Source organism: Spermophilus citellus (assembly GCF_964194105.1).
Source record: "Spermophilus citellus genome assembly, chromosome: 18".
NCBI classification, from domain to species: Eukaryota; Metazoa; Chordata; class Mammalia; order Rodentia; family Sciuridae; genus Spermophilus; species Spermophilus citellus.
The window spans coordinates 3,370,819-3,388,366 of NC_138200.1; the positions used below are offsets into that span (position 1 = coordinate 3,370,819).

At 55.3% G+C, this 17,548-nt stretch overlaps 1 protein-coding gene across 2 annotated transcripts; it reads right to left on the bottom strand.

Moving 5' to 3' along the window:
* Positions 1 to 35: 35 nt before the first annotated feature.
* CNOT3 (CCR4-NOT transcription complex subunit 3) lies at positions 36 to 15,865 on the bottom strand. Of its 2 annotated transcripts, none has more exons than XM_081275128.1 (18): positions 15,724 to 15,865; positions 11,363 to 11,437; positions 11,186 to 11,253; positions 10,861 to 10,935; positions 10,630 to 10,719; positions 10,282 to 10,410; positions 10,097 to 10,192; positions 8,774 to 8,993; positions 8,547 to 8,680; positions 7,997 to 8,053; positions 6,412 to 6,793; positions 6,197 to 6,320; positions 5,253 to 5,451; positions 3,138 to 3,237; positions 2,839 to 3,037; positions 2,489 to 2,621; positions 1,674 to 1,799; positions 36 to 390 (listed from the first exon to the last, which is right to left on the bottom strand). In XM_081275128.1, exons 2-18 carry the CDS (start codon positions 11,385 to 11,387, stop codon positions 292 to 294), a joined length of 2,256 nt encoding a protein of 751 aa, XP_081131254.1. In that variant the 5' UTR covers positions 11,388 to 11,437; positions 15,724 to 15,865; the 3' UTR covers positions 36 to 291. The 2 variants fall into 2 exon arrangements, with proteins under 2 accessions (XP_081131254.1, XP_081131253.1); XM_081275127.1 differs by having other exon boundaries at positions 8,774 to 8,996.
* Between the last annotated feature and the right edge of the window lie 1,683 nt (positions 15,866 to 17,548).

Genomic DNA, 17,548 nt, shown 5'->3' on the forward strand with positions numbered 1-17,548 from the left:
CTGAGGGGGTACAGGAGAGGCTGTGCTGCCAGCCGTCATATAAAACTATTTATTCATAAATATTTTCCAAAATGAAAATAGGTTTACCAAAAAATGTCCCTCACTGGGGAGGGGAGGAGGGGGCAGCCCTCGCCCCCGGGGCCCCCAGGGTGGGGCTGAGAGGAAGAGAAAACCTCCCGGCCCTCTCCCTGCTTCCTGGGGGAGGGGGTGCCCCATGGCCTGGGGCCTCCCCAGTCTTCCTGGGCAGGGGGATCAGCATGCGGGGGAAGGGTCAGGTAGAGGGGGCCGTTGTCACTGGAGGTCCCGGTCCTCCAGGTAGCGGTACTCAAAGGTGAAGCCTTCCTTCTTCCGCTGGCCCCACTTCTCGTAGTCAAAGTAGATGTAGGTGCCCTGGCCAGGGGAGAAGGTGGTCAGTGAGTGGATGAGGTGGTGGACTGGGAGCTGGGTCAGACCAGCTGCCCCACATGCACACGCAATTCCACTCCACCTCAGTGGTCTAGATAGCAAATGTCACCATGGTACAGGGGTGTGTGCACCCCAGTCAGGCCTCTACCCAGGCCTGTCTGCAAAGCTCCCCCTGCTTTCAGATGGCTGCAGCTGTGGAGCATCTCCCAGGTGCCCAGTACAGATGTAAACGCCTAGTGTGGAGTCTCCACAAAGAACCTAAGGCCACAGGTACCATCGCCCTTGCCTAGAGCTCCCAACGTGCTCAGAGTCTACATTCCAAGTGCTCTGCAGGGACACTTTATTGTGACAGTGATAGTGTGGGAATTTCTAAATGACTGGATACCCTAGAACGTACTGATGTAAAGGACCAAACTAAGATGGGACACAAAGTCAGGAGTCAAGCGATCAAGGTTGGAGAAGAGCTAGGTCCTGAGTGAGGGTCTGAAATGCTTCAAAGAAAGCAGCCTGGAGATCAGAGGAGCAGGATGGAATTTGGTGAGGACAAGGATCACTGAAGGGGCTTGACATCTGGGAGACATTTGTGGAGGAAAACCACTGTGGAACACACCAAATGAAAGTAACTTTAAAAAAAAATGTCCCCCAACACTCACTGTGCAGCAGGCACCATTAGTACTTACATGTTATTAGCTCATTTCATCCTTGTACAACTGCAGGGGTGGGTCCTATTACCCCATTTTTACAAATAAGATGACAGAATAGAATAAGGGACTTGCCTGCCCAAGGTCAGCCAGCTGGAGCTAGGCTCAAACTCAGGAGGCTGACTACAAGATGTTTCCTAGGGGCTAATTGTTGGAACGTGAGAAGGCCACCTTGACAGCCTCCCTAGTGTCTGCTGAGCCCCTGCTGCTGGGTACAGTGGAGCCCACAGCCCGCTTCAGGGAGACATGTCAACTAGGACATTCACATTCCCAACCAAGGCGCCTAGTGCCACACAGAAGAGACACAGGCTGCTGGCTCCAGGAAGCCTTCTTTGGGCAGGGACACTTGGGCTCAGTTTGAGCCTATTTTGGGCCCAGTGTTTGGGTTCAGACCTAGAGCTCAACAAGTGAAGGATGAGAACTGCATCCCAGGCAGAGCAATCCTGGTTAGTCTGCAGGTCTCAGCTGGCTGAAGAGTGGGAGTAAAGGAGAAAGGCCAGCAGGGGCTGCCTGGGCTTGGGAATGCTAGCCATCTCTCAGTGGGACCAGGGTGGGTGGGGCCCTCACCTGCTCAAACTCATCGGTGATGGTCTTGGGCTCCTCGTGCCTCTGGAACCACATCATGTACTTGGTGTGGAATCGCCATGATTGCTTCTTTAGGGCCTTGGCTGCCAGGTACTGTGCTTTAGTGCCCTAGGGGAAGAAGGCAGGAAGAGGGGGATCAGGGGGCCCCCAAGCTGGGTAGGGACCAGGGGAATGGGGTGGGGCATCAGGGCTGGACCCGGGCCCCCACTACAGACCACAGTTGGGCTGGACAATCCGTTTGGAGACAGCGCTGGGGGCATGGAACATACCAATGTTGGTCAGGAGAAGAAAAATGAGACAGGAGGTGGAAATTGCTTTCAGAGAAGCTTTGAGAAGGAAGAGAAACTAATATATGACGAGAGCTCAAAAGAGAAAGTTTAGAGTACTACTCGGTGGGGATGACGGGAGGGTACTCATGATGGGCTGGGGTCAGGAGGATGCATGGGTTCCAAGAAGTCTGCAGGGATGCCTGAAAACGGGAGGTCCAAGACTAAAGGGCCTGGCTGAGGAGAGCTGGGAAGGGGCTTTGGGTCATGCCAGGGAGAAACCAAGTGGTCTGGGGCTGCCACTGAGGCCTGCCTCTCCCTCAGTCTGAGTAGCTCTTGACACCACTGGGCTGGATGGAGACTGGGACAGTCTTGGTTTGGGGGAGCAGGGCCCAGGACTGGGATAGGGAGGGGGGTGCGGTCCCGGTGGCCGCATTGGGGCACCCACCTCGCCCCTCCAGCCCGAGGGGGGACGGCGGCGGTGGCGGCGGAGCCGGGGGGCCCGAGGCTGCCCCGGGGGCCCTGCTGTACCTCCAGATAGTAGAAGATGAAGAAGAGCGTCTCAGTCGACAGGCGCTGATAGAACTCCACGGTGTCCGAGTGTGGGGGCGGCATCTGGTGGTGGTAGGGGGGCGTCGGGCAAGGGTTCCGGGGTAGGTACTGCCTGTGGAGCAGCAGGGGGTTAGTGCCAGCTGCTTTCTGGCTCCTGCCCCGATCTCAGGCCATCTGGAGGGAACCTGAGCCAGGCCTTCATCACTTCCTGGGGCCAGCTCACTTTTACCTACAGCCTCTCAGGACTGGGAGGGAGCCAGCTCCCCAGCTGCTGCCTCCTCCCTCAGACTCTGGAGACCCGGCCCCCAGCCCGTTCTGTGGCCCCTCACCGGATGCGCTCGGAGTCAGAGGGGTGGGGCATATGGTGCCAGGCAGCCTCCTCCATGGCCTGCTGGTAGAGCTGCTCCTTGGTGAGGGGCACTGGCCCCAGTGGACACACGCCCAGCGACAGTGGTATGTTCACCTCTGACAGTTGTAGGGGTGGCTGGGCTGAGGCCGGAGGTGCTGATGTGCTGCTCAGGATGATGTCTGTGGGGAGGGGAGGGTCAAGCCCTCGGATCAGGAGGATGGATGGGGCCAACCCCTTCTCTTTGACCTGCCCCCTTCACCACCATCCCTGGACTCTTACCTCGCTCCGTTAGGTGTAACGTTGGCACAGGGTCCTCAATACCAGAGCTGATGGCTGCCCGCTCTGCCATGGACTTCAGGGAGCTCAGAGGCTCAGGAGCCTAGGAAGAAAAGAAAGGGTCTGTACTAAGGGCACAGGCCAGAGATTGCTAAGAACTCTTGCCTGTTCTGCTGAGAGCCATCAACGGCAATTACTCATGCCTTAAGAAGTACCTAAGGCATGGGGTTACGAATGATGGTGGAATGTGATGATCATTATTATCCAAAGTACAGGCATGAAGACACGAATTGGTGTGAATATACTGTGTATACAACCAGAGAGATGAAAACTTGTGCTCTATATGTGTAATAAGAATTGTAGTGCATTCCGCTGTCATATTAAAAAAAAAAATGTACCTAACATGTAAAAGAACTGCTGTGGGGAAAACTGGAAACTGTGTGGACTCTCCATTGTAGAATACGACCTACAGAATACCGATTGTGCCACCATTTGTCTTAAGACATTCCTAAAAGGACCCCAAACTCTGGGGAAAAAAAGCCACTTGACTACCTGGTATTGAGGGGCATCTTAGGGAGGTGGGAGGTCTCATTCCCTTGAGAGTGAAAGGTTATCCCTCTGGGACTTGGTGCCCTTTGGGAATACCGGCAAGTTGGACTGGTATTAACTGGGTTGGAACTGACTTCTGCTCCCTGCAGTCAGGACTGCTCCTCCACCCATTCTGTACCATACTTCGGTCACCAAGGCCCATCCACCCTGCATCCAAATATCCTGGATAGACCCATTCCATCCCCTGGCCATGCCCGCAGCTGCCCAGGCCTTCATACCACCTTTTGTTTCACCCACAGCAGTCCACAGGGACCTCTCCAGCAAGCTGTCTTTGTCCCTTCTCTACCCAAAACCTTGCCAAAGCTCCCATGTTCCACCCCAGTGATTTTTTTTCCTTTTAAAAACCATGGACTCCTTCTAAAAGTTGCTTATTCCGTTTTCCAGAAAAGCACACACCATGAATTTTCTGATACCTATGCAGTTTGAAAGCTTCTTCTAGGTCAGAAACTATTCCAAGGGCCTTATAAAGAAAGGTCTGGCAAAAATTCCTATGTGGCAGGTGTTAACAGTGAGGATTTCTACTTTTCAATGAAGAGAAAGAGGCACAGACAGGACAGCCAGGACCTGGAGCTGGACAGCCTGGTCGGGTTCATAGGACACCCCCCTGCTATGTGTGCAGGCTCTTCCTCTGCTGAATCCACCCAGACTGCCTGGGCTGATCAGTGCCTTTCCCAGAATTCCTCTGGCTGTCAGTTCTCACCTATCCTATGCACACAGCTTATGCATCAGGCCCCTCATAGCCTTCCTGGACCTGCCCCCCAGAACAGGTCAGGTACCCCTCTGCAGCCCACAAGAGCCTCCTCTGTGGCCACCTGATCACACACAGCTCCCTCTAGCACTGGAACAATTCCTGAGGGCAGGAACCAGCACAAAACCTGGCTCAGAGAAATGACCTGAACAAATATTTTTTTTGCTTTTGGTACTGGTGATTGAACCCAGTTGTGTTCTACCACTCTGCTACATCCCCAGTATTTTTTTTTTTTTTTTTTTTTTTTGAGACAGGGTCAGCAAGTTGCCTAGATTGGCCTCAAACTTGTAATCCTTCTGCCTCAGCCTCCTTAGTTGCTGGGACTATAGGTGTGACACCACACCCCACTCAAGTGTTTTCTTGATTGAAATGGTCTTTTAGAAGGCCCAAGGGCATGGTGACTTAGGGAATGGGCATGTGAAGTAGAAAGTACCATGCATCTCAGGACAGGACAGAGACTGAGGATCTGGGGAGATAAAAAACAAACCCATGGAAAGCAAGCGAGCAAATACAACCAACAGAGAGGGAAAGAAGACCAGAGAAACACAGTCCCAGAAAGAGCCAAGGGGGTTGAGAGCACCAGAGATGGAGGTGAGGATGTGGGGTGGAAAAGGTCCAGATAAAAGAACAAGTGAGAAAAGGGAAGAAAAAAACAGATAAACATTCAGAAAGTAAAGGGAGGTAGAGGTGTTGCTGGAGACCTGGAGCAGGGTGCAGGAAACACCCAGAGGCCACAGTCATCAGGGACACTCAGAGCTCACCTTGACTTCTGGGGTGGTGCTGAACTGCGGAGGTCCATTAAGCAGAGCACCAGCTGCCTTGGCCTCACTGAAGCTGGGCGTTGGGGAGCTGGGGGGGTTCACAGGCAGTGGCACTAGAAGGCTGGGTCCTCCTGAGTTGTTCCCTGAGCCTGGGGCCACACCGCCAGCCCCTGTTGGGGCTGCCGCACTGGATTCTTTCCTGGGAAGATGAGAAGGGGAAGTGGCTCAGAGGAAAGTCGTGGGAGTGATGAGCACAGAGAAGCCAGATGGGCTCTGAGAGGGGCTACTTAGGACAGAAGCAGTTTTTTGGGACCAAGGTAGAATTAATTTATGGGATTTTTTCCTCAGTAAAGCAGAGCTGCCGGAGTGGGAATACAGATTCTGAAGGTGCTCAAATAGGCCATGAGGTTAAAAAGAGAATGGGGGGGGGGGGTAATGTCCTCAGGTAGATGGACACAGGGCAGGTGCCCCTGGGGCAACCCAGCTAGAGCTGGGGTGGAGGAGGAGGAGGATGACAGGTCCTTCATTTAGCATTCTTTCAAAAACAGGTGGACCCAGAGGAGTGCTCTGACTTAAACTTTGGAGGAATGGCTGGAAACAAAGCAGGATTTGTGGACATTTCACTTGGAAAAGTGGAACAATGTCCCATCCAGTGGGAGTCAGCCTTGGGGCAGGAAACAGAATTGGTGAGAATATGGTGGGGCACTGGAGAAAAGTCCCAGTGAAAGGAAGGTAGATTTAGGACAAGCTACTGGATAAAGCTAGAGGCTAATGCACACCTCCCAGGTGAAGAGAAGTGGAGACAGGACACCTAGCAAAGGTGGAAGTCAAAGCCCACTGGACGCCCTGCCCATCAAGGCCAGGTTAGCAATCCCCCAATGAGGGAGCCACCAGAGCCTATGTGTTCCATGAGAGGCTGCAACTGCCGCTGCCAAGACACTCACGAGGTGCTGGGAGGTGGATTGTGGGGACCCGAGGCCGGACCCAGGGCCTGGCTGCTAGCACTGTTGCCCCCACTGCTGCTCAGGGCCACCTCTGCAGGGCTGTCTGCCACGACTGAGCTGTAGCCTGGGGGGAGCAAAAGGCAAAGAGAAAGGGGCTGTTGGCTGCTCCCTATCCTGCTCCAGGCCCCTCCTCCCACCCTGCCGGCCTCACTTACTGGTGGCACCGTTCTGCTTGCCAGCCCCTCCACCTGTGCTGCTGTTACTATTACCGCCGCTCCCTCCACCACCGCCACCACCACCCCCGCCAGGCTGGGCACTGGGGGGTCGGGGCTGGGCAGCACTGGGCCCACTGGGGGCTGGTGGGGCCACAGCCTGAGCATAGGGGGCAGGGGTGCCCGAGTTGTGGCTGGGAGCTGGACTGGCCTTAGGGCCCAGGGCACTTGGGGGTGCTGCTGGGGCAGGTGCCCCATTGTTGCCAGGGGTGGTGCTCAAGGCAGAGGCGGCAGGCGGGGGACCAGAGGGGTAGGTGGGTGGCACAGCTGGGGACTGGGGATGCTGGTTGCTGTGGACAGGCTTGGAACCATTTTTGGCTGGAGACTGCAGGGAAGAGAGAACAGTGTCAGGACCCAGTGGATCAGCAGGTTCCCACCCACCTCAGGCTCAGGCTCCATCATGGTCCTACCAACCTCTTCTCTGAACTTGCTGCCCTTGACTGCTCCCAAACTCCAGGGAACCGGGGGACCTCATCCTAACTGCTTCAGTCATCTTCGTGCTCAAAACACATTTATTTCCAGTCTGCCCAGCTCCCTAAATTCTGCCAGGACACCTCCCCATGTACCCTATGGTGATCTGGCACAACTCTTGCTGTCAGTCAGCGAAGACCCATCTGTTGTTGGTCAAAAGGGACTAGTGGGAGACTCCTAAATGCCCTCAACATGAGAGGAGCCGGAGCAGCCTCATGTTCAAGAGTAGAAGAAAACCAGCTGACAGTCAAGCACTGCTTCTGAATGTCACTGAAAGGACCACTACAGCCACTCATGGGGTCATACATTCCAGCACTGCAGAAAGCAGTAGCAGAGCATCCCTGCTGCAGCCAAGTTCTGACAGACAACGTGGGCTGCCATACCAACCAACTTGTGGACATTTTTTCACCACCGCATGGGAAACTCAGGCTCACCAGGCACCAAATGGGACTGGCTACCCACTTCCCTCCTGGGACTGCTGTTTGGCTGTGGGGGCCCAGGAAGGTAGCAGAGCCCACCTGGGAGTCCCTGCCCCAGCCTCTCTCTCACTGCTCCTAATCCTGGTCCCCACACCAGTCTCACTGATGTCCACCAAGGGCCTCTCCCTTGGACCACCCCTCTCATTGGCCCACAGCGGGCCTTAGGCCCATTCTGCCCTTCCTAACGTCATCCTTGCGTGTTCCCACCCAGGTAGTTCCACAGCAGGTGTCTGCTTTCAACTTAACGCTTCTCAGTTCTGCTTGGCCCCTTCAGGGCCGGTCCACAAAGCCCTAGCCCTGTAGCCCAAAAATCCCAGGCCAGACTCATCCCACTTCCAAGCTTCCAGTCGGAGCTTGCCCTTGTGAACTGCGGCTGCCTCGTCTTCTTCTGGCGCCCAGGGCACGGCCACCTGAACCACAGCGGTCAGTCACCTGCCTATCTCCCCTCAAGGTGCAACAATTTCTGAGCCTCCACTCGCCTAAGCCTAGCACAGTGGCTAGCACTCAGACCTGAATAAGCCTTTGGGAACCACTGGATAAACAGGGGACATGCCCATCCATTACTGGCTTGAACCCACCTGGCTGACTTCACTATCTGTCGAGCGTCCTCTCTTCTTATCATCTTCAGAGTTCTCCTGGTTGGGGGAGGTGGAGTCAGACACCTGTGTGGCTCTTAGGTCCCAACACAGAGACACCATAATCTCTGAACCTCCTGGGGACCTGGACCCAGCTGAATGACTTTGTACCCCAGAGTTGTCTAAACACCTAACCTTAATTTTTCTGGAGAAACCACCTAAATTCAGGTTCCCCAATGTCCTTGTCTTTTGGGAGCTGGCATTAATGCCCCCATCTTCCTCACAACCTAGGAAGCTTCTCTCCTTAGGGAATTTCAGTCCTTGGATCCCTGCCTGAGCTTGCTGCCCAGGGCCTCAGGTGCCCCCTGCACTGGCCCCACACACCCAAGACCCACCCATGGCTTAAGACTGTGTGGGACACCAGGGTCCACCTATCAGCTCTTTACATCCAGAAGGGCCTCAGCTGCCCTCCCTGCAGGCCACTTTGGAGAAAACAGGCTCCTCTTAACTCCCATCCTCCTGGTTATAGCATCTTGCTACTCTGGGTCCTCACCGTGGTGCAGTTGGCTGGACTGGGGGGGATAGGAGAGCTGGAGGTGGTCGAGGTGGGCGTGCTGCTGGACTGGTTGAAGATCTCGTCCTCCATGTGGCTGTGGCTGGGGGGGGAGGTGGCGACCAGCGCCTGTGCTGTGGAGGCAGGAGAGGGGCACGGTTAGCTGGTGCAGCTGACCCTTCGGGGCCTTCACCCTCTGCACCATGAAGGTCAGTCTAGGGCCTTACGAATGTCCTCGAGATCCAGGTCATCATAGAGGAACTCATTCTCCTCAAAGTCAGGGTCCTGAGAGGAGTCAACGTAGTACTCAACATCATCCTTGATCTTGCGAATGGCATCCACGAGGATGGAGTCATTGTCCAGCATGCGCAGGATGGTCTCCAGCATGCGCACGTGGTAGCGGTGCTTCTCGATGTGCCGCTTCAAGCCCTCAATCCGGTCCTGCTTCTGCTGGCGAGCCCAGGGCCAGGCTCAGGGGCTGCAGAGAGCCTGCCCGGCCCCTCCTGCCCCCACAGAACCTGTCCTCAGTCCCCAATCCCCATGGTGACCCGGAGGCTCCACTCTGGCCCCTCCCAGCATGGGGCAGTGTGGAGTCTGCCCACCCTCTACCCCACAGGAACCAAGCTCAAGGTTTCTGACATCTCAGGGATCCCTACCACACCCTCCCTAGACCCTTTTTGTCTCCGGCGATCCCTGGAAACTGGTGAAGACCAAGATGCTCCTATGCCACCTGCAGCCTCTCAACTGAGCCCCCACCTGCTCTGACCTCCTGGGATAAACACCCGTTCTCCTGTCTCGCCCTAACAGTAACAATGACAGTTCCTGTCTGAGGATCTGCTTGTTGTAATCATGGCACATCCATCACCAGCCCACACACCTATCTGTATACCCCTAGAGACCCAGATCCAGAAGCCCAGCTCTTGCCTGCTCCCAAGGCCCCAGTTCCTTTTTGGATTTGACATCTTAGATCAGTTTCAAATTTCTCCTTTCTTCAAGGAACCACTCTCTCTCTCTGAGTTCCTACTTCCCAAACTTCTCAGGGTCTCACATCCAACACTGTCATAGCTCCCACCAACTTTCCTAGTGAACCCCATCGATCATTATTTGTATTCCTCTGAATCCACACCCTACAATCCTAGAGTAGAATCCAGGACTCCAACATCTGACTTCATCCCAGACCACTCTTCTCCTTCAGGCCATACCCATTGCTCTCAGAGCTCTGTCTTGTCCTGCCACCCTCTCCTGAGAATCTGGGCTCTAGGTGCTATGTGGCCTCCCACCTATGTCACCCTTCAGGTCTCACACTTACTTTGTGGTCCCAGCTGAACCCGAGTTCATTTTCCTCCAAACTGCTCCTCTTTGTGATGGCCTCGCTATCTACCGTCTACCCAGACACCTAGGGCCTGATTCTGTCTACCTCCTTCCTGTACTACCTCTCCAAGCCCTCACCCCAGGTTTGCTCAGGCATCCAGACCCAGTACCCATGGGCTCCCACTTGCTAGCCCACCTCCATCTTCCACCCCATGGGTCTCGGGGCTCCCCCCACTCACATCCTTGTCGCCCTTCTTCTTGCGCGTTTGCACTGACAGCGATTCCACTTCACTCTCAAACTGGTCCACCTGCATGTTTAGGGTGTCGATGGTATTCTACAGGGGGAGAAGGCTATTAGCCAGGGGTCCTGGGTGTGCTGGGGCCAGGACCCCAAGCTCACCTCTTCTTCTCTGCCCCAACTCACCGTGAGCCACTGGCCAACCTCTTCCTTTTCCTTCTGGGCGGGATCCACCTTCTGTGCCAGGCCCAGGCCCTCCTTGCTATAGGCTTTGGTTTTGGTCTCTCTTTCCACAACTTTGAACCGTTCCATTTGCTGCAGAGAAAGCAGCAGGGGGGGGGCTTGAAGGTGGGAATGGAACTAAGGGCCAGCAACATCTGAATCTGAGCCTCAGGACCCATCCCTCAGACTCTAGGCCCACTGCCTCTTCCCTTCCTCCTGGGATCTCTGGAGTGACTGCTCCATCTCTGCCCCCCTGGGGTCCCAGGAATCTGGCTACCACCCTGGTTAGGGACCTAGGCTCTGGGTTCCTACCGTCTCGATAAGCTTGCGGTTGTCAATAAGCTGCCTTTTGTCCTTGATCTCATTGGATGCTACCCATGTCTTGATCTGGTCCCTCAGCCGCTGCAGAGAAGAGAAGCAAGAAAGTCAGATCTTGGATCTGGGAACCAGGACCCTCAGCTCCCTCTTTTCCTAGGACCCAGTAGTCCACTCTCCCAGGCCCTCCTCCCACAGGACACAGGAGTCCAGCCCCAGCCCCCTCACTTGTAGCTTCTTAATCTCCTTCTTTAGGTCAGCCTCATACTTTTCTTTCTGGTTCGCGTTGGCTGCGTTGTGGAGCTGAGGGATGGAGAATCCAGCAGTCAGTGTGGGAGTGGCAGTCCCGAAACCTGCTCCATGGAAGGTCCAGTCTCTCTTCCTCAGGCGGGGGACTCTGACACCCACCCCAGCCCCCGCCATCCATTTTTAAGCTGGTTCTCATAGGTCCTCAGCACCAGGATATACAGCCCCCTCCCTTGCCAACACCCAGAGACCCCCAAAGCACTTCCTGTGTTCTCCCTGGAAACCCAGATTTTTAGGGCCCTTGTACCTTCTGCCAAATATCTTCAAACTGCTCCACACCCTCGGACACCTTCTTGAGGCAGCGATCAATCTCACCTGTGAGGGAGGACGGCAGGCTGTTAGAATCCTGCCCATTGAGCAGCCAAAGAGGAACCCCCCAAAGAGAGCATTCAGCTACACGTGCAGTGGGTAGTCAGTCCAGTACCTTGGAGTTTGCGCTTGTCCGCCATCTTCCCTGCCCTACAGACGCACTCTCTTCATACTCCCTTGGAGACAGACGCTGCTGGCAAAGATTGGGAAGGAATTAACACCTATTCCTCTGCTGGACCACAGACATGAACACGGGTGGGAAATGTGGGGTAAGAGGCAGGGTAAAGGGAAAAAATGTGTACTATCTAATGAGAGGCCGGGTCCAATTCTCCTTATGCTCCCTCAATTGCCCAGCTGCGATACTCTGGGAGTTTTGTTAAAATGAGGAAAGATACTTTTTGTGGTCCTCTGACCCAGGAACTGGAAGGTTCCTAGAGTACAGAGCATCCTTTCCCCAGATAACCATCCAAGGATTTTGTAGAGCAGGACAGTCATACTGCATAAGGCTGACTACAAGACAAAGGCACTGGCCCTAGAAATCACACTTCCTACAAAAAGGGACTGGGAACAGGGGTGACTAGAAGTCATTCCTCAGGCAAGCCAAGAGACAAGCGGCATGAAGGCCTGATATTATGTATGCACCTATGAAGTGTGCAAGAGGGAGGGGACGCTGGGGCAAGGTGGAAGAGTGACAGGAGATACCTAAAACTAAGAAGAGTTAAACCCAATCCTACCAGAGAGGGCGTAGATCTCCAAGAAATTTACCCCAGGGCAGAATCCTTGAGCCAAAAGGGAACAATACTAACCCAAAGAGTGTGATACCAAGAAGGGCAGGTGATTTGGGGGCAGAAAGCAGTACCCAAGAGAGAGTTGGGAAAAGATAGAAATCTTACAAAGATAAGAGGATGTAAAGGTACCTTAGCCACAAGGGAGTTGATCTGCACACGCAAAGAAATTCCATATCAAACAGACTGGTAATTTAGATTCAGAGGAACCTATACCACCAGGGCAGGCACCCAGAACTTAAAGACAGGCATCTTTGCCCTAAGGAAAGTTACATGCAATCCAGGGGAGACCAGAGTCTTTTTAGTCACGCTGAAGCCACACCACAGGGCTCAACACGGAGACCAAGGGACCCTTGGGAGGAAGGACCATGCTAAGAGGACTTTTGAGTTGCAAGCATAGGTTGCCTTCCCCAGGGGCCTACACTGAAAAGCAAGGATCCAAGGACATTCCTACTCCACTGGCAAAGGGCAGGGGTACCCACAGTTACTACTGTGAAGGCAGCAACTGCTTCACATGGAGGACTAAGAGTCTCAACCTGGTGGGACCACACCAGGAATCCTCACCAACAGGTAGGAAACACCCAGGGGACAGTCCTGTCCAACAGCACGTACAATGTGGGAAATGTTCCACAGCCTCTGAATTGGCTGGCCTCTGAATTCTTGAAGGGTGGCCAGTGCAACTAAGGAACTTACTTTAAAAAAAAAAAAATAATTCACAGTATGTTGCTCAGGTTTTCTAGTTCCAGGCTCAAGCAGTCCTCCTGCCTCAGTCTCCAAGCAGCTGGGTCTACTGGCAAGAACCATCATATCCAACAACTTATTTTATTTTAAAGTTGTTACTAATTGCCACAAGGGCTAGCACCTAATGAATGGGGCACTATAAAGACAGCAGGCTTTAAGACATGAGGCATAGAAAGAAAGAACAGAGCCATACCTTCACCACAGGGTTTACTATTTTTGTTTTTACTGATCCCATAGGAACCTATTCCTACGGATGGAGATAGGTGGAGGTGGCACCTGAGACTCAGGGGACTCAGTACAGGGTCATTTGAAGAAAAGCAGTACCTCAGGGTCAACGGACACAAATGCGGGGAACCTCCAGGAAAGTGAAGCAACAGGACACAGAGGACAGTCCCAGTGAGAGAACTCAAACTGGGTTGGGGCAAGTACCTTTGATCCAGCGTCCTTCTACCAGGGCCCAGACACCAAAATGCAGCATGCAGGGATGATGACCAAGAGTGAGTACTGGCTCCAACACGCCAGCACAGAAAAGCCCCTACTTCATCAGGGACAGGAACTTTACAAGACTTTACACGCCCCCCTTACACCCCAAGTGTGCAACAGAGGGTCAGAGGCTGGAGGGAGAAGTCATCTCATGGTTCACATTCCTAAATAAGGCACTCTACACCTTAAGGAAGTGACGCCCTCCCCAAATCCCATACCAAAGGGGTTGGGACCTTAGTCAGGGGAGGAGCTGATACCCCCCAGGAGGGATCATGCTGTGGCACCAAGGAGGCGCAAGTCCTGAAGGAGTCAGAAGCAAGGGGCCAGAGGAGCGGGATGGTGCTGGGGCAGTGCTTCTGACATCAAGGTGGGCACAGCTGCTACTGGTGTGGACAATACCTGGTTGGGGAAAAGCATCTCCACAAGAGAAGGGGCAAGTGCCACAGGCCCAGGGTACTCCTCCCTGGGATGCTGGAGTCTCAGCTCAGTGGAGGAAACACTCTCTCCCCACGAAGAACCCCCGCCCCCAAGAGGATGCCTGCACACCAGATGCCCCATCCCCAGCAAAGGTACAAAGAGAAACGAGGCTGGTGCTGCAGCACGGAGGATCCTCATCCAAGGCTTCCCCGAGACCCCCCCAGGAGTTAACTTCTTCACAGGCCCAGAAGTATCAGGGCCTGTGAAGAAGGGGTGCCTTCACACCAAACATGTGCTCAGACAGTGGGGTCTGAGACAGAACTGAAGAATCTGGGACTCTTGGTCCAGAACTGGCCCAACCACAAGGATCTCATGTTAGGAGCTCACGCTGAGGGGGCAGGAGGGATGAGCCACACACCAGAGCAGGGAAGCCAATAACAAAGAGGCCCCAGAACTTCACCTCAGGCCCCATGAGGGGCACAAAGCTTAGTCCCTAATCCTGGGGCCATCACATGCTCATATAGAGATCTCGGTGCAAAGTGCCTTTGATCTAGGAGAGCTTACACTCTAGACAAGGAACTCTGGTGAGCAGTGTCACAAGGCAAGTCTCAACTTGGGGAAGATGCAGGCACCAGGGTAGCAGGTCATAGGTGGAGGTAGTTATATTCCCTGGGAGAGCCCAACACCAAGGGTGGGTATGGGAATTCCCACCGTGGAATTATAGCAGAGCACTCTATTCCTCCAGTCTCAGGCACCTCATACTCCCACAATAGAGTGGGACCCACAGCCAGGTCTTTGTGATTACAAGGTCAGAGATGAGAAGCACTGGCCAAGAGCACCCCAACCCAAGGGGGTCCTTAGTCTCACTAGTGAAGACACATGGGGGCATGGACACCTCAAAACCAGGAGAGGGGACAATGTCAACACCAAAGAAAGCAGGGACCTTATTCCTGGGAGTGGCAACACCAAAGACAAACTCCTTACCCTGGAAAGAAAGCACAACCCTAGAGAGAAAAGCCACCTCTCCCATCAGAAGCCTTAGGTCTGAGAGGTTTTCCATCCCTGTGGGGTGACAGGTGAGTGGCCTGCAAGCCCATATTCTACAACTTCACCCTCCTAGGAAGAGTTCTCTCCAGAATACCAAAGGGGAAGGGGCTCTTGGCTCCTGGGGTGACAACACCCAAAAACAGATGTCTCAGACTCCGGGAAGGCACAACCCCTGGCGTGGAGAACCTTCACCAAAAGGGCAGGAGGCTAATCCTGGGGGAGGTTACAGCCCCGGCATCCAAAAGCAGCTACCACTCAGAAAAACAGGCGCGTGCCCTGCCCACGCCGGGAGCTCACCAACAGCACGGAGAGTGGGCTCGGGAGGCTTCGCCCAGACCCGGGAGCTAACCGGCCCCGACACCCGCACCGCGGTGGACTTGACACCCGGAGAGGCAGGCAGTGTGCATCCAGGGGACCCGGCACCCCCGAAGCAGAGGAGGCGCCCAGCCCCAGATAACAGGGCGGGCACGCCAGGGACAGCCTGGGTCGGGGGTCGCCACGCTCAGGCTCAGGCTCAGGCTCAGGCACGGGGCGGGCCGCCGGGACTCTACACTGGGGCAACAGCCACACGCTGCGAGGCGGAAACTTTGGCGGAGGCTCTAACTCCGAGCGCGGCCGCTGCGGGCCGGGGACTCAGTCCGCCACCGATCGCCCGCCGGCGGCAGGGCCCGGGGCGGGGCGGCCACGCTCCGGGGGCTGGCGGCGGGAGGGTGCGCGGGCGCCGCGGCGGGGGCGGACTCGAGCGCGGCGAGGGGGCGGCACCTCGCACCCGGGCCGGCGCGGCGCCACGCGGGAGGCGGAGGCCGAGGCCGGAAGGGCCGAGCGGCGGGCGCGGAGCGGCGGCGGGGCCCGGCGGGCGCGCGGCGAGGGCAAGGCAGGGCAAGGCAGGGCAGGGCGCCGTGTCGCGACAGGCGGCGGACCGCCGGGGCAGGCGGCACGGAAGGCGGCCGGCGGCACCGGGGGAGGGGAAGGGGTCCGGCCCAGTCGAGCCCGACGCTCTCACCGCAGGAGCTGGCGCCGCCGCTGAGGAGCGTATCGCGACAGGCGGGGGAGGCGAGCGCCCGCCGCCTTTTTCTCGCGCCCCGGGCCCGGGCGCTATCGCGATAGCGGCGCGAAGCGGAAGTGGGGTGGGGGGAGTGGGCCCGGGGTTGTTCTGACGATGGGGGTCGGGGCTCAAGGGAGGCCGCGGCGTCTGCCGATGGCTCCGCGGAAGCTGACCGGGCCCGGTCCAAGATGGCGGCGGCGGAGGAGGCCTCCCCTCCTCTCTTCTCGTCTCTGGCGCCGACCCGCCCCCGAGCCCCGAATATAGGCCTGTCATTGCTCCTGCCGCACGCCGCTCTTGGCCGTCGGACGCACTCTATTGGTTCTTGGTAGAGATGCGGCCGGCCCCCTCCTGCGGATTGGGCTATCGCTGCAAGGCGCGGCGTTCGATTGGCCTCCCGCGCAGCCTGCTAGGATTGGCTCAGATTTTCTTCCTCGCTCCTCCTCCTCCTCCCGCCTCAGGGCACAACACGCCAGCGCGAGGGCCTGTGCGTCCATCAGGAGGCCTGTGTCGTGCTGATTGGATGTACCCGCCCCCCTCTCCTTAACCAATTGGTCGGGAGGAGGAGCCAAGCTGATCAGGGGCGGGAAGTCGTCCGTCAAGTTCGGAGCCATTCTTAATTGGTTGCGGGGTACATTCTGCCTTGAAGCTATTGGTTGTACCTGGAAGTGGGTGGGGAAAGTGGAGGAAGGCATGGAGAGTGGGCGTTAAAAGCCGCGTACCTAATCCGAGACAGGTGTCTTCCTAGCTGGTGCCGAACCAAACTCATCTGCCAATCAAAACGGCTGACAGCCCGAGGGGGCGGAGCTAGGCAAGAAGGCCCACCCCTTTCCCTTCGCTGGTTCTGTTATTCATCTCAGTTTGACCAATAACGTAGCGAGTGGGGCGGCATCTACACATACAACGTGTGACCTAGGGTGTATCCCGCAGGTGTGGCTCTCAGGAGCATCCTTCCGCATCTCTTGCATTCTAAGCTTTATGGTCTTTCTCTAACTGCTTCTGTTTAGAACATCTCTAAATCTCAGTATTTGCTGAATTAGGGAAGGAACTTGAGACAGTGCCTCCAAGTCACTAGTATCATATATAGCAGAATTGGTTGGAAAGCGCGAGAAGTGGAGGTTTTGTCCTGCCTTGACTGGTTAGGTGAGCGAACAGTGGAATACTGTCCTCTGCACCTTTCTTCAGTAAGTATGACGCAGAAGGTACAGATGAGGCTGCCCTTCCCTTCCCTCGGTTGTCTCCAGTAACACCTGCTCGTTACACGTCCCAGCTCCGCTGTCTTTTTCTTGGGGGAAAAAGTCTAATTGACCATACTGAATGCTCAGGTGAGGATTTATTTTTGCACGACTGTCATTTTCATACTTATATGTGTTCCCCATTTGAATTTTGCCTCCCTGGTACTTAAGACACAGGAAGCGGTCATAGCTTTTGCTGAATGAATGCAGGTGATAACTTATTGAAAACTCAATGGGTACCTCAGCTTCCGGGGAACTGGGAGGTTTTTGCCTGGGGTCACACAACAGAAGTAATACACTCCTCTAGGTGGTGAAAAGTAATGGCCTGTTAGACATTCTGCACCACCTCTGTCAGAATTGCATGAGGCAAGAGAGGAAGGAATGCTTGTAAAAATCGTATTTCTAGAACCATACCGATCTAAGGGAGTGGCACCCGGGAATCTGCATTTTTACATATTTCCCAGGAAGTTTGAGAGCTACTGATCTAGAGCTTTCCTTTCAAAGTGTGGCCCATGGGTACAAAGATGTCTTGTAGGCATCTCACAAATCAT

Coding starts and splice junctions, on each gene's coding strand:
- CNOT3 (XM_081275127.1), bottom strand. CDS start 11,387: ATGGCGGACAAGCGCAAACTCCAAG. Junction 10,411..10,629: donor ACCGCAAGCTTATCGAGACG/GTAGGAACCCAG, acceptor CTTTCTCTGCAG/CAAATGGAACGGTTCAAAGT. Junction 6,321..6,411: donor CAAGCAGAACGGTGCCACCA/GTAAGTGAGGCC, acceptor TGCTCCCCCCAG/GCTACAGCTCAGTCGTGGCA.